The 26717-nt window shown below is 37.2% G+C and overlaps 2 protein-coding genes across 2 annotated transcripts in view; one reads left to right on the top strand and one right to left on the bottom strand.

Moving 5' to 3' along the window:
• Positions 1–17654, bottom strand: part of slc41a2b (solute carrier family 41 member 2b) — a 41732-nt gene extending 24078 nt beyond the window's left edge. The window contains exons 1-7 of the mRNA XM_007233595.4: positions 17569–17654; positions 13457–14115; positions 12029–12136; positions 7471–7542; positions 5635–5779; positions 4338–4484; positions 129–276 (exon numbers count right to left, since the gene is read on the bottom strand). Coding sequence (XP_007233657.3) covers positions 129–276; positions 4338–4484; positions 5635–5779; positions 7471–7542; positions 12029–12136; positions 13457–13987 — 1151 coding nt within the window. The 5' untranslated portion in view covers positions 13988–14115; positions 17569–17654. The remainder of the gene's footprint in view (positions 1–128; positions 277–4337; positions 4485–5634; positions 5780–7470; positions 7543–12028; positions 12137–13456; positions 14116–17568) is intronic.
• Positions 17655–18718: 1064 nt separating this feature from the next.
• On the top strand, positions 18719–25122 carry nopchap1 (NOP protein chaperone 1). The gene is made up of 4 exons (XM_007233593.3): positions 18719–18871; positions 21706–21780; positions 23160–23293; positions 23837–25122. Exons 1-4 carry the CDS (start codon positions 18799–18801, stop codon positions 23999–24001), a joined length of 447 nt encoding a protein of 148 aa, XP_007233655.1. The 5' UTR covers positions 18719–18798; the 3' UTR covers positions 24002–25122.
• Positions 25123–26717: the final 1595 nt, after the last annotated feature.

Genomic DNA, 26717 nt, shown 5'->3' with positions numbered 1-26717 from the left:
CAACAGATTATAAGTGTGAATGGCTTTTTAGGGCAAAAATGTTCTGGCCATCATGAAAAAAGCCTTTATTTTGTGAACTGGCTATGTTTATTGTTTTAGCTGACAGTATAACAGAGAGAGAGAGAGACCTGCTGATGAGCATGGCGGTGATGACGGGCTCCCAGCCTGAGTAGAGGAGCTGTCGGCTGGCTGGGTGTTTGGAGGAGATGACCATCCACACTGGAGTCAGACACATGAAGAAGGCACACACCAGAGACGACACGTATGGGTGAGAGTCTGGAAGAAAGAGTGTGGAAGCAGAGTTAACTTAACTGCATCAGCATCAGCCTACTTTCACACAGTCACAACGCTTAATCACAGCTTGCTTACGGCCGAAAGCTCACTTTACAAAAGCGCTTCGATTAAAAAGGGCTTACACACGCTTCCAACGAGGTCGCAAGACAGTTTAAGTTAATTGCACAGGGAAAAGCTGATGATCTTAAAATTTCCACTTCCAAATCTAATCTCCTAATGCCCCCTAACCACCACTAAAAGAGCTTTTCTGCACGTCTTAACCACCGACGCTGTGCAGAGCCGCACTTTACACAAGCCCCAGCCTCTAAATCCCTAATAGGGAGAGGCTGAGAGTGCGTGACTATATTTAGTGTGAGTGGGCTCGGCTGGGCCGAGGTCCGGGTTCATTATGGTAGAAGCGGCTGGCTGCAGGCTGGCCTAAGCTTGGGTTTTGGCACTCGGCAGCCCGGGCTGTTCGCCTCACTTCACCTCTTTAACTGCTGCAAAGAAAGCAAGGGAGAAAAAAGTTTAAAACAAACAAAAAAAGACAAAGAAAACATACCAGTACACCAAAAAAGAAAAAAAAGAAAAAACACACACAGACACACACAAAAGGGACTATGTTAGAGTAGATCAGGTCTTATCAGTCTGTGTTATCAGATAGGATAGTGGTTACATAGAAGAAACCAAGAAACACAAGAAACCAAGCACCACTCCATTGTAGAAGGCCTTTACATGTGTATGCATGTATGTGTGTGGCGGTGGTGTCCATTCTCTCCGAGTTCCGGAGTTTGCAAGATTTCTTTGTTCTGCCTTTTCTTAAATAGTATTTTTATTGAAACTCAAGTCTTCACAATAGTGGGAACTGTTTTGTATCTGTTTTAGTATCTGTGTTTTTAAGAAAAAGCATCTTCCAGGACTTACGATATAAGTTTCCAGGAAATCTCTCTCTCTATATATATATATTTATATTTATATATAAAAACAAACATACAAATAGTTGCCGTGGCGTCACTAAATAATTACTATGTGTGAACTAATGAATGCATTAATGTTTTATTCATCTATGACAAATATTTGTGCAATGAGTAGTTATATATGTATCCATGTATTTAAACATTTAACATTAAACACTGTGAAGCATGGTGGCCGCGGTGGTGCATCTGTCCAAATAAGAAGGGCAGAGTTGCAAATTCAATAAACAGGATATCAGTAGATAAAATATGCATTCTTGCAATTTTGTTTAATTTTCCAAGTGTTTCCATAGCTGTAAAAAATATACTTCAAATAGTCTTTTCTGTTTTTTTCCAGAATTTCCAAGAAATGTGGGAATCCTTAAACTATCCTTTTTATAGAACCAACTGCACAAACCAAACAAAACCTTATCCAGGTATTTAAAAAGCATTAAAACATCACTAATCATTTCTTATCACTTTTTCATTATTATTTTTCTTCTTTTTCTTGTTATTTTATTTTTTATTGTTCTTACTTTTTATACATTTATTTTACTTTGATTCTTATGATCTTAGTTTCATTATTGTTCATTTATCATTTCCTATCGTTTCGATCATTTTATTTTATCATTTACTTTTACTATTATTACTTTTCTTTATTTAAAATTTAATAAATGCTTTACCTTCTATGTGTTAAAATATTTTAAACATTTTATGGGCATTTTATTTAGATTTTCCTATTTTTTTTATTTATACATTTTATTAATCTATATGATATGTATATGTATTATATTATCTAATGTTTTCTATCTCTTTTATACAGTAAATGCTCAGCAACATTGTAAATGATGGTCATGTACTTAATGTACTCCTGAGTTCAAATAAAGGTTGACTGATTGATTGATTGATTGATTGTTGAGTGTATTGCCAATGGACTCATCAATCACTCACTCAGGGTTACTCAAAAACATGGGGTACGGGGTACAAAAGAGAAATTGGATTGGACCTAAATTAACTTCAACAAACCAGACCATAATAAGCATTTATTGAACTGATAATCTGATCTACAAGAACAGACAAGCTTAAGTACAATCTCCCATGATGTGCAAGTTGTTTCTATAAAAAGCAATAAGGCTCAAAAAGCAAAATCTGTTTCAAGGGCAATATCAGAGGAATGCAGTTCTGATGAACTCTGGAGAACGCTATAAACCCAAAATAAAACATGTTTAAAACATGAACTTCCTGTTCCCCACATTTTTAGCTCTATTAAATGCAGCATTATATGACAAAGACCATTAAGAATTTGAGAATTTGAGTATTTGACTTGAACGTGGAGAGAGGGAGTGTGTATGTGTGTATATATAAGTCTGAATCAGTCATTCATCTGTGACTGTAGTCTGAGAGCGCGGACAGCGAGAGACGGGGATGGCATGAACTCTGCTACAGAAGTGCCATTGTGCAGCTTTCCCCCCAGCCAGCCGAGCTCGGCTCATTAGCCGCACGCTCCCGCCCGTAAAACATGTCAGCTCCTCAGCTCCGCACGCCATTAACTCATGCACCATATATCTCCTCACACCTGCAGCCGGACGCTCACATTTGTTTATCTGTGAGCACATGTGCGAGCTGGAGCTTTTCCACAGGTTCACCCTGAACTAACAGTCTGCTCACACAGATAAATCAGCGAGGTCATTTAATACAGCCTGTATTTGAGCTTTCACTGTATATTTGAATGTTATTCTTAATCACGTTGTAAATTTAAAACCTTTCATCATAAGAAAGAGATAGAAGTTGTAGTTGACTGTCAGTCTAAGCAGGGGCAGAAACAGGACCAGGCTCATGGTATTCTTGTGACTCTTGCTCCCTCTTCTGGCACACTAGTGCATTGCATGAAAATTCAAACTGGAAATATTGTATATCGTCGCTGTCCAATGAAAAACAGCAACTTTCCAGAAGAGAGAAAAACCTGTTAACCTTTTAATTGAAAGTCAATGTAAAAAAAATATTTTAGGTAATTTTAAAGAGTTTCTATTGGTCCGTTCATCAAGACTTTTTGGCACAGTGTAAGGGACAGTTTGTCTGTTCAAATTATGTAGTAAACTAAAAATCGACAAAAAAAAGAGATAAGTGTTTTTCATTGTACAGCGACGATATATTGCAAAATCTCAGTTGATTTCCTTATATTTATTAAGGTAAAAAGAGGCAAAAGTGCAACTTTTTGGAAGCTGTGTGTATCTCATTACATCTGTTTTAAAACTAAAAGATAATTATAGAAAAAACGTAAGAAGTGGTACATGAACATTGTTGTTTTATTCTATAAACTACAAACAACATTTCTCCTAAATTCCAAATAAAAATATTGTCATTTAGATTTTTTTTTTTTTTGCAGAAAATGAGAAATGGCTGAAATAACAAAAAAGACGCAACTCTTTTAGACCTCAAATAAATCTAACTTGGCACGTTCTCCTCCACCAGTCTTACACACTGCTTTTGGATAACTTTATGCTGCTTTACTCCTGGTGCAAAAATTCAAGCAGTTCAGTTTGGTTTGATGGCTTGTGATCATCCATCTTCCTCTTGATTATATTCCAGAGGTTTTCAAAAAAAAGGTTTTTTCAAAAAAATAAAGTTGGTAACACTTTACTTTTATGGTCCATTTGATGGCCTCTTTAATGCTCAACTAACATTCAACTACATCTCTATTAAATGCAAATGAACTAAAAGGTGAAAGTAAATGATTCTCTATTGAATATAACCCTACATCCCTACATACAACTCTAATCCAAACGCTTATCCTAATATTTTAGGATTGGGTTTAGGGTTAGATTTTAAGCTTAGGTTAAGGTTAGGGTTGGGTGTAGGGTTCGATTTTATGGTTAATTAAGGGTTAAGGTTAGGGTTAGGTGTAGGGTTTGGTTCTATTTTGAATCATTTACATTCAACATAGGGTTAAGTTAAATTTCAGTGTTAGTTGAATGTTAGTTGAGCATCAACAAGGCCATAAAATGGACCATCCATGTAAAGTGTTACCAAAAAGTTTGATATTAAAATGTAAGTATGATACCATCATAAACTGACCATCACCAACCCTCTACTACTATTACTATCTCTTACCCAGGCAGTTGTAAAGGCCCTGGCTGATCCAGGCCAGGATGGCCAGTGTGATGAGGTCACCGAAGCTGGCAGCGATGGGTGTGGCTACATTATCAGGGTTGATGCCCGTCTTCTTCGATCCCACAATGACACCCACCATAATGATTCCTTAGTTAAAGAAACAGAGTAGGTTATACATTGGACATTAGTTTAAACAGTCAATTTACCAGCAAGTCACATGACCCTCTCTTAGAGTGCTTTTCCTTTCATTTCTCCCTCATGAAGACACTGAGATTAAAATACCAAGAGTGTGCAGATCTGTCCTCAAGGATAAATATGCTACTTAGAAGAATCTACAGCAGGGGTGTCCAAACTACGGCCCGCGGGCCATTTTCGGCCCGTTACCTTTTTTGGAGCGGCCTGCGAGGTATTTTAGAAATAGAATGAAAGTTGGCCCGCTGTTAAGCAGGTTTTTATAATGTGAGATTCAAAGTTTGAATGCTAGGTGTCAGAAACGGGTCAAAGAGTCTAAAAGCGGAGAGGGTGCGCATTTCTAGCGCAGAAAAACAGAGCAAAGAGTCTAAAAGCGGAGAGGGTGCGCATTTCTAGTGCAGAAAAACGGGCCAAAGAGTCTAAAAGTTGCCGTAATTAAGGAGTTTAATATTAAGAGACATCATGAAATTAAACATCAATTTGAAAAATCTTAGTTTACACAACACTGTCAAAGATAAAGAGAGTAAGTCAAGTAAAATGGTGTGTAAATGAAATAATCAGGAAAATGTATTATTTAAAGTGGTATATTTCATTATTTGTTTTATTACAGAGTCTGTGGCCAGTGACTTCAAATATATTTCTCCTTCTGGCCCCCAACAAAAAAAGTTTGGACACCCCTGATCTAAAGTATTAAACATATTCTGGTTTGTTTAACAGTTTTTATTTACAAAATAACTCAGCATGTGCTCATGTATAGCTTTAATATCATCTTAATATCATCTTCAATATTAGTGGCTTTACTGCTCCTTAATCTTAAACTGACTGGTAGAATTCATACATAAGGCGCACCAGATTATAAGGCACACTGTCGATGTTTTGGGAAAATTCAAGGATTTTAAGTGACCTTATAGTCCGAAACATACTTTAAAAAGTACTTATATATAATTTGTTTAAGTTGTTCTGCACTCTCCTCAAAGTGGGAAGCGACTTTGATGCAACTTTTTTTGAAGCAGTAGTGCAGCAATACCAGTGTAATGCACTGTGATCATTCAGACTGGACAGGTGGGTGAGTGATTGAAGGTGGGAGCTCCCTCTGGAGACGTACCTTGCAGCAGAGAAGCGATGAAGGCTGTAGCCACGCTGCTGGAGCAGAGCAGCACGGCGTGACTCATCTGAAACTTTCCTTCAGGGATCCAACCCAAGACCACGGCCGCCACGGCTGCCAGAAACCCCACAACTGTAGCCTGCACCTAATGATAAAAAAATCACAGACAAAAATGGTCCCTTTGTGTAGGCCATATTTTTTGTAATCGATAGAAATTATTGCAATAAACAATATTATTGTCATTTAAAGACCATTAAATGCCACCGACATACTGATAATAGAATAACAATAGAATAAAATAACAAAGCAACTATACTCTACAAAATCTCTCTTTCTCTCCATCTATCCCTCTTTCTCTCCATACGCCCATCCATCCATCCATCCCTCTTTCTCTCAATCAATCCATTCATCCATCCCTCTTTCTCTCTCTCCATCCATCCTTCTCTCCATCCATCCATACATACATCTATATATCTGTCCATGCATCTTTTGAAGAAAACCAAAATTTTATTTAATCTTAGTTTGGGAAATTTAAACTATTCCTCTTTATCTCCATCCATCTATCCATCCATCCATCCATCCATTCCTCTTTCTCTCCATAGATCCATCCCTCTTTCTCTTCATAGATCCATCCATCTCTATCTATCCATCTATCCATCCATCCATCTTTTAAAGAAAACAACATTTTAATTAAGTTTAGTTTCCCTTTTTCTTTATCCATTCATCAATCCCACTTTCTCTATCCATCTGTTCCTCTTTGTCTCAATCCATCCATCCATCTTTTGAAGAAAACTTTATTTGAAAAAGAAAAATTTTATTTAATCTTAGTTTGGGAAATATATACTATCCCTCTTTCACTCCATCCATCCATCCATCCATTACTCTTTCTCTCCATAGGTCCAACCTTCTTTCTCTTCATAGATCCATCCATCTCTATCTATCCATCCATCCATCTTTTAAAGAAAACAACATTTTAACTAATTTTAGTTTGGGAACAATATACTATCCCTCTTTCTTTATCCATTCATCAATCCCACTTTCTCCATCCATCCATTCCTCTTTGTCTCAATCCATCCATCTATCTATCTATCTATCTATCTATCTATCTATCTATCTATCTATCTATCTATCTATCTATCTATCCATCCATCAATCACTTTTTCTCTTCATACCTCCATCAATCCATCTATCTATCCATCCCTCTTTCTCTCCATCCACCCATCTTTCTCTCCATCCAGCCATACATATATCTATTCATTCATAAAAACATAAAAAAAACTATGACTAATGACTAACATTATGTAAAAAACCTAAAGATATAATTTTTTTTTATGGATGAGAGCTCTGGTATTTTACTGAAGGGCAAACAAGGCTCTGAACAAATCATGTAAAGACCAGACATCTGCAGATACAGGAAAGAGGAAATCTTGTGGTTTTTGTATCTGAACAGTAGTGCATTTCTAATGCTGGGCACGTCCAAAAAAACAAAAAGCTTTCTTTGAAGAAAAAATGAGCAGCTAAACAATAGGATGGATGAGAATTGTGTTTTGAAAAAGGAATTTGACTTCAGGCTAAAGATTAAACACATTTTTATTTACTGTAGATGAATCTACTGCAGTATTCCCCTCTTTTTTTAAATGACAGCACTTAGCATTAAAATTTAATGATACTGGAATTAAGTGGTTGTGGCACGGTCATTAAACGGCTGAGATTTTCTTTAAAGATAAGAGAGACTAAAACATTCCATCTAAAATGTCTCTGAGCCACTTGAGGCAACAGCTGATGAAAAGATCAGTCAGTTTTAAAATTGCATGAATGCAGATGAACCAGTCTTACCTGTTTCAGTGCCAAATTCCCAATGATGAGGTTCCACTTCTCTATGGGCGAGTCCATTTTTCCCACATTCACCTGAGGAGGCAGCAGAACAGATTGAGTCAATATTGCAAGGAAAGTAAATAAAGCGAGAAGATTCTGTATCCTGCACGAATAAAGGTGCAGTTTAAAGATGCTTTAACACATGTCTCAAACAGAGTCACGCAGCTGCATGTCATGTCCTAGCCCTGTTTCCTGTCGTCGCCCTTCTGTGCTTATGTTTCTGTGTTTATTTACCTTCTCTGTGCCTGTCTTTCTCCTGCGTTTGCCTGTAGGTGTGTTCCCCACGTTACCTGTGTTCCTTATTGTTTTATTGCCCTCACCTGTGCTCATTTGTAGCTCCGCCCCCTAGCCCCAGGTGTTTCCACTTCTTGTCTGTATATATAGTCTGTTTATTTCCTGTTTCTCCAGAGTTTGTTTGAGTCCGGACCGAGACCACCTCAACTAGCTGGTTTCCGATATTTTGATCCGTACCCGATTAAGATTACTGCTTTCACACCTGCTCAATCGAACCGCACTAGGATTACAAACGAACCAGAAGCCGTTTTTTTTTAATATAATTTTATTTCAAATTTTTCCCATTTTCTCCCCAATTTACATGGCCAATTTCCCAACCCACTCATTAGGACTCCCCGTATCACTAGTAATGCCCCCCAACACACCAGGAGCGCGAAGACTCTCACATGCTTCCTCCGATACATGTGAAGCCAGTCACCACTTTTTTCGAGCTGCTGCTGATGCAGCATTACAACCAAGCGCAGCGACTCGGTTCTGATACATCAGCTCACAGACGCCCTGTGCTGCAGACATCACCCTAGGAGTAATGTGGACCCGGCAACCGGAGGGAGCAGGGCCAATTTTGCTCCCTCTGAGCGCCGGCAGCTTAATGGCAAAGCTGCATGAGCGGGGTTTCGAACCTGCGACCTCCCGCTCATAGTGGCAGCGCTTTAGACCACTGGACCACTCGGCGCCCCTACCTGAGTCCGTTTTAACTGGACCAAATAGTGCTCATGTAAAAACGCCCTTAGAAACCTTGTATCTACATGTTTAAAGTCTGCCATTCTGGAAATGCAAGTTTTTTGCCTGAAAGTAATAAACTGACGTAAATAACAAAACAATACCAATAACAAAAAGTCATCATAATATATAATAAATGATACAAAATAAGAAAATGACAGAATATCAGCCTATATGAGAGGCAGGAGAAATTTCTGTATTGTTCAGAAAGCAGAGAAAAAGTGAGAAGTGTGGAAAGATCAGCTCTTGCAATGATTACACAGCACAAAAACAAACAATACTCCAAACTATTACCTCATCATTACACGCAGTAACGTTTTCAGTGTGTACTCACTATGTGCTCATTGAAAATCAGGAAATAAAAGCACAGAGAAATAGCAACACTGTAAAAAAGAGAAGCAGGTCTGCAGCTGGGCCGTTTTTTTCTGTCGGCCAGCTGAGAGGAGGAACTTCAGCACTCCTACTTCTCCACCAGAGAGTTTGTTTGCTCTCTCACCTCGAGAGCAACCGACAGATTCAGCAGGAGAACACTAGCTGCTCTCGCTGGCATGAGGGAGACCTCTGAGCCACTGCCACAGAGAGAGAAGCACAGCAAAACAGAGGGGGAGACAAAGCTAAAAAAATAAATAAATAAATAAATTTACTCAACATATTCATGATTTCTATATAAAAGGTCTAAAAAAAAGGCCTCTCACGTGCCGTGATGTGCAAGAAGTCATGGGACAGAAACAAGTTACTGTGTCCCATGGCTTTTGGTATGTCATGGTGTACCCCTGGTTTTAGTCTTTTCTTTAGCTGGTTTAGAAAAAGGCTTTTAAAATCATTTTATTCATTTTATTTGTAGAACTACAGTAGTATCTTATATATAACATATATATGCATTAATTATGATGTACAAAATAATTTTAAAGGCAGCATTGACATTACACTGACTGTCATAAAAAACACTAAATATTGTTTTCTATATATACAAAAAAGTCTTCTCTCTGGCCTTAAACAGGGGGTAAATGATGCCCCTTTTTATAATTTATATTAACTGTGGTTTCACCTTAATATGGCTATAGTAAGACAGCAGGTAAAATCTGATTGGCCTAAATTCTATTTTCTGATCAAATGTATTTGTATTATTTTAAGCTGTTCACACCATCTTTTTAATATGATCCATATCCGACATCTGTCTTTGAGGTTTGCGTTCTGCAAATGATGCCTGTGAGAAAGATTAAGATTGAGTAGTTTCACTTTAATTCAGAGCTTTAAAGGAGAGACTTTGAAAAAATATATATATATAATTTTTTTAAATATATATTTTTAAAGTGTCATTATTTAATATGTTTTTAAGTACATATTAATACATTTCCGTGTTAATTATTCTTAAAATCGAATTAATTAACTTATATAAATTAAAATTAAATGTACTTTTCTTTTACAAGGGATGCCACTCTTTTGTGCATGCGCATCATTTACACAGTTCGAATTGTTCAGACAAATGTCAAATTATGTGTCATATTAATAAGATAATGAAAATATCCTGAAAAAAAAAAAAAAGTGTCACTTTTATCTGCTGTGTGAATGACGCTTAACTGAATCAGCACATCGGTCACGTTCGTCCCTTTACCCCAAACGTCACCCATCAGCCACAACATGTTTGATGGTCAAAGTCTTATTTATTCAGTTCTGCACTGGTCCATGACGTTAACATAGGTAAATAATTTAAGCTTATACGGACGTGCCAAAAGTCATGGAATAACTGTTTCTCTCAGGTCTGCCAAGAAGCTTTTTACACAATTGACATTGATGACATTAACGTGTATTATAATAAACATTTGGCTCATAGCTTTAGTACAAAACTAAAAACTTTGATTCAAACATGTTTTGGTGTGAGTGGATGTGTCAATCAACTCGACTGAGCCTCAGCTAATCTGTGTTATGACGAATGATAAAGCCTGAGTCTAATTATTGCCTCTGAAGTCAGGGCTGTTAGGAAACATGTTTGTGAGCTGACTGTACTATAAGGGCCTATAATACAGAAGCCTTTATCTACATGTCTAGACGAGCACTAACATGTTCTGAGCTCTGAGGAGCACCTCAGTTTACTACCATTAACATTATAACCTACTGTAGAGTGTCTATATTAAACTTTAAAACTATCAAACACTTTTTTAATGGCAATGGTGCTCTAACAAATAAAGAAACTGTTTATATTCTTATTATTTACATAATTATAGCCAAGCAATCCAACCTATATCATTATATAAACTAAACTGCCAGTTGTATTTGTCCTATAAATTTTAAGTCATTTTTTTACCTTCTTGGAATTGTCTTGTTTTTTATTATTATATTATTTTATTATAATATATATATATATATATATAAAATGTACAAATTTGGACACAAGGTACAGTAGGTGCTAGGCGATGCTAATCGCTAGCCAATGCTAACCTCTAGTCCATGCTAATTGCTATTACACTATGAGCTATATCACTATATACCCCCAATGCTAACCACTAGGCATTGCTAACGCTAGGCGATGCTAACGCTAGGCGATGCTAATCACTAGCCTATGCTAACTGCTAGTCAATGCTAATCACTAGCCAATGCTAACCACTAGGCAATGCTAATCCCTTTCCAATGCTAGCCACTAGGTGATGCTAATCCCTAGCCAATGCTAACCACTAGGTGAAGCTAATCGCCAGCCAATGCTAACTGCTAGTTGATGCTAATCGCTAGCCAATGCTAACTGTTAACCAATGCCAATCGCTAGTTTATGCTAATTGGTAATCCATGCTAATTGCTAGCCAATGGCGAGTCACACACCTTTAGAACCATATCTTCTGAACAATACGGCCTATTCTCAAGATTATACAAAAAATCCAGTGTTCAAAATGTCTAGTCAACACAGAAAAAATTGTATAAAAAAAAATTATATTCATACTGTATATTATTAAAGAAAAAGGGGGTGGTTTTATGCAAACAAGTCACTGGTTAAGATCCTACAACTGGTAAGTAGCAATGAAAATTTGGAAATAGATTTTTAAAAATGTAAATTTCAAAAGCATTAGTTTGTAGTAAAGCAGTGCTGTGACAGATGTGTTACTGCTGTTACTCTATACTGCAGCATTTACACACTTACACATTTACACACAGCACACTTACACTTTCATCATCATAATAACTAGAAAAAGACAAAGAAATAAAGAGAGCTCTGTAACTATTAAAAGTATAAGTCTTTTTTGTTTCCTACAACTTCAAAAGACTCTTGGAAACTGGAGAAAACTGCTATAGGAGGACATCTGGCTGACCCACATGGCAACAGCTTTAGCGTTTAGCTCAGCTTAACAGTTTCAGTTTCAGCAGTAAAGAGAAGAATTAGAGGAGGACTGACAGGAGAAGTGCAGTAATAAAGTTATTGATAAAATGAGCAAATAAAAAAGCTTTTGACTGGTAGTGCATGTAAGAAAGCCTAAGTTTAACAGCTATGCATCAGTAATGTATAGTAAATACACACCGCTGTGGAGAGTCTGGACGCTAGGGTCATCTCTAGGTTTCCTTTCAGGCCCAGAAGAGCAGGAACCAGGATGAAAATCTCTGTGATGTACTTGAACGCCTCCCAATGCTAGATATAAAAAGAAGAAAGAGAATAACAAAATAAAACACATAAAAAACATTTTCAATGCATAAATGAGAAGAAAACACTCTAAATGTGTAATAGCCAGTCTGACAACCTACAATACTGTTCCTACAAACACCATCCTATTCAAATTGTCAAATGAGTTTTTTGTCACACACAATTTAGCAGTCTTTCTGAGAGAAATTGCACACGCAGGCCACCATGTCGGCACCTAATCACCGACGCTGCTGTGGAAATTGAACTGGAACTGGGAAAAAAAAAAAACTCCACCTCATACATACAGTAATGTGTTTCATCGCTGACATGAGCTCCGGCTGAAATTCATTTTGTGATTTGAATAGGGTGTCTAATCACACATCACAAAAGGCTCCTTTCATCCCAGCAGCACAGCCACCAGAGTGCTGTCACTTCTGACCTACTTACAATATACAGGGTTCATACACTTTTTAACCAATACGTTTCCATCTTTTCCATGCCTTCAGGCCAAATTTTCATGACCATACGATTTTGAAAGATGGACAATAAAACCAAATATCAACTAAAACTATAATCGAAATGAATAACAATAGGCCTACAATAAATCTGACACACAATCAGATCCTGAGACCTTCATTGTGTAGGGCTAAGTTACTTTATTAACTCTGACCTGACGGTAACACAAACATTTGTAGACCAAATTTCCATGACTTTTCCAAAACTTTCTGGGTATTTTTATTTTTCCAAAAATGTATCCAGACCTGGAAATCGCTATTTTCCATGACTTTTCCAGGTTTTTCATGACCGTACGAACCATGAATATAGAAACATACTGAAATCACCCCTTAAAGTAATAAAAATCCTAAAAATAACCCAACATTAGGGGTGGGCGATATGGCCCTAAAATCTAAAATAATATCACGATGTTTCATGGTATTTTTGCGATATGACAAAACACTATATATATTTTTTTTTTCCCTTTTCAAAAATGCACTACTGCACAATACTAATAATGCACTCCATATATCAAGTGCTGCAGGAAAATGAATGATACTGGACAGATATAATCTGCCTCTAGTAGATATTTAATGGGAAATGAGAACAGTGTAAACTTTTCTTTTGCTAAAAACAGCAAAAAAGTCTCACCCTGATGTGATAATTAGGGGTGAGTGATATGGCACCATATTTCAAGGTTTAATATTGGTCACGATATTTTAAAATGTTGGCAATATTATCGCGTACAATATTATATGGCACACCCCTACCCAACATTAACTTTCTTTCCTAATTCAAAAGTGTGCGCCCAAATAAGAAGATGCATCGACTCACCTGCACTATATCTAACACCATGCCGGCTGACACCGTGCCAAACCCAGCCAGCAGGAATGGCACCAGTATCTGCAGAGCCATGGCCAGTGGAGACTCTTTGGGAAAGTTTCGGACGCTCGGTCTCTGTCCTTCCACCTCGCTATCCTCTTCCTCATCAGCTTCCTCTCCCGACAGCCGGGTCTCAGCCAGCATGGGCTCGGTCTCTGAATAGCACCCGTCTCCAGGTTCCGACAGGCTGAGGGACGTGCGTCCGGCGCGGTCAGACAGGCGGCGGCCGGGCTCGCGGTGGAAGCCGTTCTGGTGCAGCTCTGGTTTGGGAGCGCTGAGGTCCACCATCGCCAGCCTCTCCTCTTGCAGGGCGGTGTAGCCTGGAGGAACCATGGTGTGAAGTAAAGCTGAAACAGGTTTCAGAGAGGGAAAACTCCAGCCTCCACCACCTCCTCCACCACCACCACCGGTCAGACTACTCTCAAGAGCCAGGCTAGGCCGCAGGGAGCCAAACACAGTGCCCCCTAGGGTGCGGAGGCTCATGCTGAAGGCAGGGGCTGGGTGGGCTCATGGCCCTCTGTACAGGCATGTGGATGGAGAGGATCAGTAACACAGCTGGACCGGGTCCACAGTCTCCACATGAATACTGAGTCCGGTTTCAGAGCCCCGACCTGCCAGAGCGGAACAACAGAACATAATGAAAACTTGACCGAATGATCTCTGAAATGTGATACAATATGTACACAAAACACAGCCTATAATAACACAGTAATACATTCACTCCCAGCCACAGGTCTTAAGAGTCACTTTGAGGAGGGATGGTCACAGGAACACAAACACTAACTTATTCATGAACGCAACAAATTACCTGTGTGCCTTGTGTAGGCTTACATATAATAACAGCTTCCACTCTTCTAGGGTGTATTTACACTTAATATTTAAACAGCGAACACACAGATCTGGAAAATATGAAAAGACCACCTCAGTTTCTGTATCAGTTTCTCTGATTTAGCTATTTATAGGTATATGTTTGAGAAAAATGAGCATTGTTGTTTTATGCTTTTATGCTATATTTTCCCAAATTCCAAATAAAAATATTGTCATTTAGAGAATTATTTGCAGAAAATGAGAAATGGCTGAAATAACAAAAAAGATGCAGAGCTTACAGGCCTCAAATAATGCAAAGAAAACAAGTTCATATTCATAAAGTTTTAAGAGTTCAGAAATCAATATTTGGTAAAATAACCCTGGTTTTTAATCACAGTTTGTAATCATGCATCTTGGCATCATGTTCTCCTCCACCAGTCTTACACACTGCTTTTGGATAACTTTATGCTGCTTTACTCCTGGTGCAAAAATTCAAGCAGTTCAGCTTGTTTAATGGTTTGTGATCATCCATCTATCTCTTGATTGTAGTCCAGAGGTTTTCAATTAGCTAAAAGAAACTTTTTTAAGTGGTTTCCACTATTTTTTACAGAGCTTTAGGATCTGATATGATTCAACAACAACAGTTAATACAGTTTATATCCTCCAATAAATTAAATAAGCTCTGTTTTTGACAAGAAAAGATAAAACCTCTCCAACACAACGCAACACTGCACAGAAGAACTGAGCACCTCCACTTCTGTGTCTGTGAAACCTGTTTTTGCTGTCACATGTTTGGCTCTGCTATTCTGGATGGCAGTCAAGCAGTTGTTTGTAGGGGCTTTCTAGATCATCCAGATATGGCTTTGACTTCCACAGTTCCCCTTAACTGACATTTATTAATGACACTTCCGACAGTAGATATACTTTACTGTATTTTGAGACCAGACTTCACACTAAGTTTCGTGTCTTTGTTACAGTGTGTATATTTGGTCTGGTTAGTTTTGGTTTCATACTGCAGTTTATTAAGCGGACTACAGAAGTTTAAGCTACCTATGGAACCTTCCACTATACATTTTCCTCCAAACTGTCGACACACCATCACTGCACTAAAGATGTTCAGCCCCTCACACAGGCATGCACACACAGCATTTCCTCTTTCAAGATTGGAATAATAAAATAAATTGAGTTTGCAGGCCTAAAAATATCTTAATTATGATTAATCACAGACTTGTTGTGTGACAATTCTTATTTAGTTTATTTAAGAAAAGCTACATACTTAAATGGAAAACATTTATATGGCTATTTAGTACTTGTTTAATTTGTGCTAAAATGTTTTTTTTTTTACCATTGTATTAATTATAATTAAAATTTATTTAACTTTAAGGGACAACCTACATATGTTCTTTCTTTTCTTACTTATTTACTGCATTGCTAATATATCAGATTGAGACTTGGTATTGGCAGATAATCAAAATCAAATGACTCGGGAGTCTGGGTCTAAAAAATGTGATTGGAACATCCCTATTTGCTATGGTATGGTATGGTGTGGTATGGTGTAATAACCAAAACTAGCAGTCAAGCGTGTCTCACACCCACAAGTCACACCCACAAGTCTATTCCATCTATTTATTGACTCTACAAACAGGTTTTTCCACTTTGTAACACAACATGGTTAGCGGAATGTGGTTGATCCAGCTAACCACGTCAAAATATTCATATACTATTATATTGTCTGGGGCATGTTTAAGAAATATAAAAACAATAAATATTATTTAAAATTATGCATACTCCTGACAGAAAAATAAGTCCCAACCATATGTAAAATCCATGCAAAAAATAAAATAAAAATAAATAACATCATACATACCATGAAAACAACAGACTCTTTAAGAAAAAATGTGATATAATTATTTGCTCGTTCCGCACAAGACTAGCCTACACCCCATATACAAAAAAAAAAACCTTAGTAATCTTGTGAGAGGAAGTGTGTATCAGTCATTAACATGTGTAAATCTGTTAATAAACACTTGTGCTGCATCTAAATAAGATATTGTCTGTTACATCCAGCTAACATTTGTAGTCAAGCCAATTGTAGTCAAGTCTTATTAACAGATTATCAAGACAATTTTATTGTCAATACTGCATATCGTCGCTGTACAATGAAAAACAAGTATTTCCAAAACAGCAACTTTACAGCAGAAAAAAAAACATTTTAAACTTTCAAAGGAAGTCAATGTAAAAAGAGTTTATTTCAGGGCATTCTAAAGAACTTCTATTGGTCTGTTCATCTAAAATTTTCGGACAATGTAAGGGATAGTTTGTTTATTCAAATTATGTAGTTAAATAAAAATACAATTATATGACACTACAGGGGAGAAACGTACAGCAAATACAGCAAAATAAGATTATTAATGTAAACTAATGAGAGACACTGAATGTACAATACAACAAGGATACAGATATATACATTAGGGCTGCAACAATTAGTCGATATAATCAACAATGTCCTTATTAAAAAATTGTCAACTTTAAATGTTCATTGTTGACTAATCGACAATTTGGAGCACTACACAACTCGGCCTGCGCCCAAACACAACAGATTACACATTTCCTCACTAAATAGCAGAACTTTTTCACAAATAAATGACATTTAAATGAGTTAATCTGGAAAACCAATTTTCTTAGTTTAATTCTGTTCCTTCAACTTTATTGATTTAATTTTTTTCAAATGTTATAAAAGTAAGTTAGTTTCTGGCACTTCTACAGTACAACTCACAGGAACTATACCTCAAACATGGCGGCGTTTTGGGTGACTGTCAACGACCGAACTATTAAGCTAAACACACTGTTAGATTTAACAAGTTAACAAGTATTTAAGGGCTGATTTGAAAGGATGAGACACAAGCCAGCTCGGCTATAAACAGATAGCGAGGTAAGCTAGTTAACTAATACCCAAAAATAAGTTTATTCTGTCTGTTTACTGACTTTACAAACAGGTTTACTAACTTTATAACTAATACAGTGGTTTAACAACTAAGTTAACTACATCAGCCAGCTACCCACGTCCAAACAGACACAGGCTAACTAACCTACTGGAGTCGCTAACTGCTGCTGCTGCTCTTTAGCTAAAATGAGCGCTAACAGCCAAATAAACAGCCCAGCTCTGCTCCCTCACACTACACCGACTCCTGCCGCACATTCCGACCCCAACACAGTTAATAACAGCCCGGTTTACTGTGAGAAAAGCTCGTATTTACCGCTCAGACGCGCAGCTTCTCTCCAGGAAGATGAGGCTGGAGATGCAGCAGTCCGGGCACGTCACCGCAGCAGCGTCCGTGAGCACCGCCACTGCGCATGCTCAGAGACATGTATACATAAAGAAGCCGGAGCTGGCGTTTCAGCCGGTCGCCATATTGGATGGGTCTCGCATGCGCCCTCTGTGCAAGTGTGCATGTATTATAAGATGACTATGGAATGTTTTTTTTCCTTTAGATTATTTTGGCAATTCCTCTGGCTTTTTTCTTTTTTTTCCCTTCTTCCTTTCTTTATTTACTTATCTTTGACATTGCTGATATGTTGCTGTTACTTCTTGTTTCCTGTTTTAATTAATCACTGTACCTATTTGTATTAAAAAAAAAGTGTGCATGTATTAGTATTGAGGAAGGTGTTTAATACACCTATAATAATCCCGATTTTCACACGGTTTGGTTAGTTACAAACGGCATAGATGTAGTAACGTTGTTTTATGTGTGAATCATTATTTGTGAATTAACATATTCAAAAATATAACTTGATAAACCAATACACTTATTAATATGCCATACTGCAATGATTAGTCAATTATTTAATTTGTCGACTACAAATTTCATTGTCGACTACTCGTTAATTTGCAACAATAACGCATTATACAAAGTGCCGGGGACAGAAGCGCAATGGGAGATGGATAAATGTCTCACTCTTACAGTTTTTACACTTAACTCAGTCTGTGTCCCCAGACACAAAAGATTACATTTTTTAATCACTTAATATCAGAACTTTCCACGTTTAAACATTTAAACATTTAAACTTTTAAACGGTTTTTAAATATCATGTTCAGCTGTTTCTATTGTTTTTAGAGATGGAGGACATGGCAGAAATAATCGTATAAGTGTATTAAACACCTTCCACAGCGCTAATAAATGCAACTGGAACTGACTCCTCCAATATGGCGGCTGATACGCCAGAAGGCAGACTATGCGGCGTCTAAGTAAACAAATCTATGCCTGTCACCGCGCATGCTCACGACATCCACTCACTATAATAAAAGTCCCCTTAGCTTCTACACCATAGGCATCATATCTATGTTCTTTTCATTTAACTATAGCTAGAGGGCGCTCAGCAGCAGAGCAGCGCGTGGGGCTTTTTCACCTTTACCCCGGAAGCAGTTCTTGCTCAGTAAACAGTGTACACATGCTGCTATTCAGCAGAGAGGAGCTACAGAGAGAAACATGGAGCAGAAAAAGAGCAACAACACGAGCAAAAACACCTCTGGAGAGCTGCTGCGGTGCGGAAACGGAGAAGGTGATTTAACGTATCTCCTAAATAGTAAAAAACTAAAGGTTTTATAACTAGATAAATATCTAACTAACGAGCTGCTGCTCCTCTAGAACTGTGTTACCAACTGATACAACATAACGTTAGCTACTCAAGCTAATGATCTAGATCAGTTTAAACGTTTCTGTTTGTTTTTAATGATGGATATTTCTTATTTGGGTGCATTATACTGTCTGTGCTTATTGATACTGTTTGCTTAACGCTTACAGAAGTTTATCTGTACATATAACGCTGCACGTGGCATCAAGCTTCTTTAAATTAGCACAACTAGCTAACCTAACTAGCTAATCAGAACATAAATCATTTAGTTAACGTTAATTCTACAGTTAACTCCGGACAGTTTTGACTGTAAAAGTAACATTATAGAGCCACTAAGGCCAAAACCATTTTTTTTCTATTAATAGCTGAAATGTGCAATTATGAAGTAACGTAAATAAAACATACAACAGTCCTGCTTAAAAAAAAGTATTATAAACATTTCCTAACCTTTTAAAGGTCTTATTCCATTGTTTTTCATTCATTTTAAAATGTCTAGTTGTGGTCTCTAGTATGAATGAATGCCATGTGAGCCGTTAGTTTTTTTTGTGAATAAAAAAAACGTGCTCAGGTGTTTCTGTTTAGCCCTGCTTTATATCACTGGATTAGAGGTCTCTGGAGAAGGACAGAATTTCGGCTCTTGCTCATGAATATTCATACATGCAAAAATATCGCCTCTGATTGGCTAACAGCACTGCAGCAGAGATCGCCAACATGCCTTTGCCCAAACGGTCAATTTTACAGCTGTAAAACTCAAAGGACAAAATGTTTTCAGGGATACAGCCTTAGTTATTAAGATATAGAACTGGGTGCTGGGTAAAATTAACCCTTAAACTTCGCTTAATGTCAGTCTCTTCCCAAACCAAGGCCGAGGCACACAGGTACTTTGGTACACAGTCACAATATGGAGATCAGTCAATTAATAATACCACCCTCTTGCTGACGTCCAGACATCTTATTCTCGCTGCAATCAGACTCACACTGCTGCTGCTCAGCCAATCAGCTCTCCCTCCTGCCCTGCCTCTAAACCCATACATCACCCAGTGCCCCTCCCAAACTACTCCTCCCGAACAACTCCTCACAATTTTTAGCCTTTTTTAAATGTAAGCTGAGCTGTCAGCAAAAATCAGGGGGTTTAGTACTCCTTTAATGGAGAAATCTGTTGTAAAATGTATTTGGAGTGAACTGAAACATGCTAACAAGTAGGAACTTTTATTGAACAGCCCTCTTCCGTTCACCCCCAGCTTTCTGAAATACAGCCCTTTTTTCACTACAGAACACAAAGGTGTCCAAGAGAACCTTTATTTGCCCTATTTTGACTCTTTTATTTATCTCAAACAGTGTGAAGTGCATTAAATAACTGAAAAAAAGTTTCCTAGTATGCCATTAACAAGTTTAAAGTATCGCCACATTTTGAGGGACCTGGATTTTTAAAACAAGGAGAGGGGAACAGACATGCATGAGTGTGATAGAGATATTTTCTGCAACAGCAGGAAATTATGCATTTCCACAAAATTAATTTTGCAGTCTGTTTACCTATCCTACCTATTGTATGTGCTCATCACTCGAGATATGGCAACTTAGTTCCAAAATACCCTGGTATCAGGGTTTCTCACAGCGCATTGTGGTTAGGGTGGGAGCTATACAAAAAAAAAAAGCCTCCCTAGCCTTAACTTACTTGTCCACCCCCCACTTTCCCATCAACAAACTGTGAAGCTGTAAATCGGGATCAAATCAATGCAGGGGGCATTTGTTGTTGTCAAGGCAGCTGCTCTAAGTAGCTACAACACACTGCAGGAAACCCTGGCTCATATAACAGATTATCAAAACTCAACAGCCAGTTACCTTAATCACTTCACACACTTTAAACAACCGCATTTGTTATTAAGTATTAAATACATGTGTGGTAGTAGTAGTTTTGTTGGTCATTGAGTGAAATATATACACTATATATACTATATATATATTTCATAATCATATTTTTTCAGTGAATTTTCATTGTTTATGTAGTGTTCATTTTAAATGTATAGTTCAGTGTATACACAACATGACTTTACAAATAGCAGAAACAACTTCATATAAGGATTAGAAGGGACAGAAACACTAAGGCTACGTTCAAATTACAAGCCACATTGTGCTCAGATCTGATTTGTCTATCTTGACGGTTAAAATTCATAAATGTAAGTGATCTGTATCTGTGGGTAATGTGAATAAATCTGCATCTGAAACTCCTCACTTGCTGCACACTGATACCTGTATAAACGTCTCCTTCTTCACCAACAACAACAAAAAAACTCATATTAGAGAGAGGAGAGACTCGTAGCTTTATAAAGGGAAATGGATGAGTTAGCAGCTCATATGTGGAGCATCTTTTGCTGGAGTGGAGAGTAAACAGCTGGTCTGAAGTTCATGCTCAGGTCAAGGCAGTTTGCTTTTGCTGTTTTTGCAGCTTTAGCTGCACAGCTGCACCAAGAGATGTGATGGTACGAGAGAGGAGCACATAGCGCTATGAAAGTGACTCAAATCTGATTTAAAAAAAAAAAAAGGGATTTGGCATGTTCACACAGTGATTGAAAAATCAGATCTGAGCCACATTGAGCAAAAAATCAGATATGAGTCGCTTCAGTCTGGAACTTAGCAGCCTAAATGATCTACTAAATTATACTAAATTAATGTATTAAATTACAATGTATTTAGTTTTAATTTAATGTTGATAATGGTCTAAAAATTAACATATTATCCTCCTTTCAATAAATTCCCTGCAGGAATTCATGACAAGCTCTTATTGAAACCTAAGGGCACGGCCTCTCTGCAGACTGAAAAGGTCCCCCGAAGTAATGGTGAGTGTGTTCACGTTTTCCTCTGCATCTGAGACATCTCTGACAGTTTTTTCTGTGACTTCAAGATTTTATAATTCATCTGGATTTTTAAAATGGACTATGTTTCGTTCAAGAACTTTACTAAAAATTAACTAAATATTACTTAATATTTCATCCTAGGTGATTATACTACCCTACAGTAAGAGATGCAGAATAGTAGTGATGGTTAACTTGTAAGTCATCTAAAAGACATGTATGAAAGCATAAAAAAATAAGGGTAAATGTTTTTGTACATGCTCAGTGTTGCCTTTTAAATAGTATGTCCAAATATATGGACCGACCAACAAACAAGGGAAGACAAGTCAAATGTTATACCTTTTTAAGTGTTTACTGTAAGTAAGAGACACTGTTAAAACTAACTAAACTAATACTGAACTGTACTTTTTCTAATATATAAGTCCTATCCTTGATGTCTGTTAAAGTTTCTGTTTTCTTCTTGTCTAGATGTTTATCTGTTTGCGTATACGCTCTTTATCTGTTACTGCCATTGCATGGGTCACTAGGGGTGTGATGAGATCTCGTGGCATGAGATCTCGCGAGATTAAAACGGATGATATTTCTCGTCAACCTTAAATCTGTCTCGCGGGGCAAAAAAAAACAGTTAAGTGTGGAGTTTTTAAAAGGAATCTGGCAACCCAGTAACGATAGCGATAGAGTGTGGTGGCTGAGCAGTGAGAGCAGCGCTCAGCAGAAGAGGAAAATACGGGCATTTGTATAGAAGAGGCTTCTGCTACTTTTAAGTTGTATGTCTGGCTGCATTTTGGCTCCAGTGGAAACAATAAACGATAACAGAGTGACCAACAAGACACAAACCATATATAAATACTGTAAGTAAATCCTACACGTGACTGTTTCATAGGCAGGTGTACTAATCCCTTAACTCTGTACTGTATTTAAAAACATGTTCTGTCTCTGTTTCACTTCAAGCATAGTCTTAATATGACTGGTTATGGTTCTGCATAGTTAAATTACAAGAGATTTAGGAGAAAAAAAAACACAAACCATAGTCTTAATATGACTGGTTGTGGTTTGCACTTATTGTTTGCACTATATAAGACCTAGAAAAGTTACATTTTTTATTCTTTTTAAATTTTTATTCTTATTTCTATTTCTTATAGAATCAATGTGTGAGAGAAACCAGTCTGTTAAGTGTGCGTTATATGATTTTGTCAAATAAAAGGCTAGTTTTCAAGCCATTTTTCATTTTTGACGTTTTCTTTAAAAAAAAAAAATTAAATCTTGTCTCGTCTCGTGATATTAGTGTCTCGTCACATCCCTATGGGTCACGTTTCTTACTGTATTTATTTTTGTTCGTGTGTGTGTGTGTGTGTGTGTTGTAGTTCTTGACAGGCTTCAGAGTTTTCTTCCTCAAATGGCTTTGGCCAATGAGACATTAAGACAGCAGATGGAGGCTGCTCCTGTGGGTCAGTTTGACATTGAGAGCGTGGAGGATGCTGAGAAAGTCATTCAGATGGTGAGACCATTTTTCTTGGGTTATTATTGGTGTGATTAGCTGTATCATAGTGTTTTTTTGGTTTTTTGATAACTGAAAGACTGTCATAATCAATGTCTTTCAGAAAATGTCTGAAAGACATTTTCTTAGAAAGACCAAACAAGGCAAGTGCGCACTGATTAGAGATGAGACTGATATAAGTAGCTCCAGCATCAGTGAGCAAATATCGGGCTGCGGTTTTGTTAAAAAAGTGTTTTTTTGGAGATATTTCATTGTGGAGAGCGCAAAATGCAACACCATCTTACTGAACAAGTGTGAACAAGTGTGTTGTACTGTACTATCAAGCATCTTAGATTATACGTGCCCCAGCTTTTTTGTTTAATTGCATTAATACTGTAATTCGAACTAATCAACATAATCATAAAACTCGCCCGGTACTAATCCACCCAATATAATTTTCTCAGTAAAATGTTTCTCATTGTTTCTCATGTTTTAGTCTGGAAACGCATAAGTAATATTTATTGTGCTATTTAATGACGTTGTGTTCATGCCTGTTTTAAACAGGACGTCGCTTTGGTGGAGCTGGAGGACTCGGACAGCAGTGAGGAGCTGGAGACCTCTGAGGACAGCAGCTCAGATGATGAGACTGTGACTGAAGAAAAACTGAAACTACCTGCTGATAGAAAGAAAAAAGCCAACATACAAGTTCTTGGAGGAGGAGGAGAATGAGGGAACACCCCTTTTGCAGAACTGAAAGGAGGACTCTGAATTTTTGATCCTTTAAACAGGAGGACACTTTGTGGGAATGAGCCTGAACCACTCACAGGAAGCATCCGACCATTATTCTACTCGGAGACCAGAAGGTAGAATAATGAGTTGAGCTCGTGTAAACATGAACCTGAAATGGACAGGTGGTTATGATTCGTATTAACTTTCATTCATTGCTTGAAAGGAAGGATTGGTGTGTTTGCTCAGCTTGATGACCTATTATGTGATATTTTATACAACAATCAGCCATAACATTAACACAGCCTGTCTGATCTTGAGAAGATCCTTGTTGTCCTGTAAGTTGTGCCCCTGGTGCTGGTTTACTGGCTGTTCATTTTTTGAATGCTTTTGGTTGGTACATATCAGTCACTGCATACCAGAAATACCTCACAGGACCTGCCTGATGTTTAGGAGATGTTCAGACCGAAGTCATCATCTAGCCATTATGCCACTATGATCGAGAGATTGTTTGTTCGAATCCTGGTCATGCAGCTTGCCTTAAGCTGCGGGAGCCCTGAGAGAGCACAATAGGCTTTGCTCTCTTAGGGTGGGTACAGCAGATGGCGCTCTTTCCCCACATCACGCCACAAGGGTGATGTTGATCAGCACAAGGCTGCGTCTGTGAGCTGATGTATTGAAACCTAGTCGCTGCGCTTTCCTCCGAGTGCCCTGGGGCAACACCAATGATGGGGGATATAGGGAGGGACAGTTGCCCTGATAAACTGGATAAAACTATAATAAACTTATGCTTATGCTTATGCCTATTTGTCCAGCTTTTAAATAATCAACTTTCAGATCTCTCTGTTCACTTGCTGCCTAATATATCTACACTTCGGAAAATGCTACTGATTTTTTTTGATATATATATTTTTAGGGGAAATATTATGTTATATTTGTACTTTATTTTGAGTGATATTGAGATTATCTCATAGAATTGTGTTAAGAGCCACCATTATACAGTTTAGAGTTTGTCTCTAACTTCATCTGATCTCATGCCCATGCCCAAGTGCAACTATAACATGTAATGTAAAAAAACTCTTGTTCAGATGTTTTCAGCTTATTCAAATAAATGACAGACATTACATTTGGCTCTGGTGATTTTGCATTCAAGATTACATGTGCAAATATAATGAAAATGTTCTTCCTGAACACTCCTACTTGGCACAATGAAACCAGCCCAACAGGAAGGAACAAAAGCATTCACATAGTGACATTCGTTTGGGTAGGACTCTATCCTGCTGTTTTATCTGTTTACTGAAGAATTCTTGGTATTTTCTACTTTGGTTTGTAGTTTTTGCTTTAAATTTTATTGTTGTTGTTTTTTTCATTAGTTTTAATTTAGGATTATATATCCGGTATATAAGATATTCGTTCTGTAAAAGTTCAATATAGTTGATCTTATGTTATCCAAGTTATGGAACAGGGAAATGAACAAGGATACAAGCCAACAGCAAGAACACAAAGACAAAAAAGGTAATTAACATGATTATTCTTCTCAGATTTATTCCATTATTCTTTGGTAAGTGACACAATTTGATGTTTTTTTGAAGTTTTGAAGTTTAACACATTTTAAATAGACTAAAAGTGCGTTAGTGACTAGAGTTAACAAACTTATTAATGTCCAAATAAAGAGAAAGTCATTTTCTTGATGGTAAATCAGTTGGGTGTAATTGAAGGTAATGGAATTATGTTAATATAAAATATAAAGGAAGTGTCTGAGTGTTGTAAGTGAGATGGAGGCATATCTTCAGTATTATATAATTGCTGAATACTTAAGTTTTTCCCTCCCTCACGTCCATTTTGTCTCTGAAAAAAGCTCACGACAGAAATATCCAGATCCAGATTCTAGATAAGCAAAACCAACCATGGTGTTTAGGTCTATGCTTTAAAATATCAGTAATGTATAAATGTAATTCAATTATTGGAATTATTTTTCAATAATGTCACTTTCACGTTGTATTTCTTAAACTTTAGCCTTTAACTTAGCTTGATAGCTAGCTTAGCAATACACCACAGTTACATAATTATTAGAATTAGTTATGTTAATTCACTTGCTTGTGTTTCCAGTGATTGCATATTTACAAAACCTGTTGAGACCCTCTTTTTTGTCTATTGTCTTTTATTTTCTTAATGTTTTTAATGTTACTAATGAGAGTATGCTACTTACTGACTAGATTTGTTTTTTCATAATAAAAGTTTTAGATGTACGGTTTTAAGGTTTAGGTTTTTCATTTTATAGTAGATCTTTATTTTAAATGACCAAAACATTTAAATTAAATGTCGGAATATTACTGTATGATCATTTAATATTTCATTTTAATATTATTTCTCTTGAAATCTAAGTTCCGTTCTCTACAATTTCTCAGGATAGATATTTAAGGTGGGAGCTTAACCGGTATGTTTACCTCCGTTGTTTATATGCTGAAGGAACCTGTCTATGGTGGGCCCAAATTGAAAACGGGTGGACACTCTTTTTTATGCTTATTTTACTGTACTGATTTGAACAAAACATTGTTGTAATATTATTAATTTCAGATTTCTGTTGAATGTGTGGATGATCCAGAGGATTATAAGTTCTATAAAGGATACGTTTTTAAAAAAAAAAAGCACCGGTTAAGCACCGACCCAAATAATTAAGAATTTACTGACCGCCCTCAGGAAAAAGATTTAATTGTAG

Source organism: Astyanax mexicanus, chromosome 2 (genome assembly GCF_023375975.1).
Source record: "Astyanax mexicanus isolate ESR-SI-001 chromosome 2, AstMex3_surface, whole genome shotgun sequence".
NCBI classification, from domain to species: domain Eukaryota; kingdom Metazoa; phylum Chordata; class Actinopteri; order Characiformes; family Acestrorhamphidae; genus Astyanax; species Astyanax mexicanus.
The sequence above is the reverse complement of the archived record's forward strand: the minus strand, read 5'-3'. Positions and strand labels throughout refer to the sequence as shown.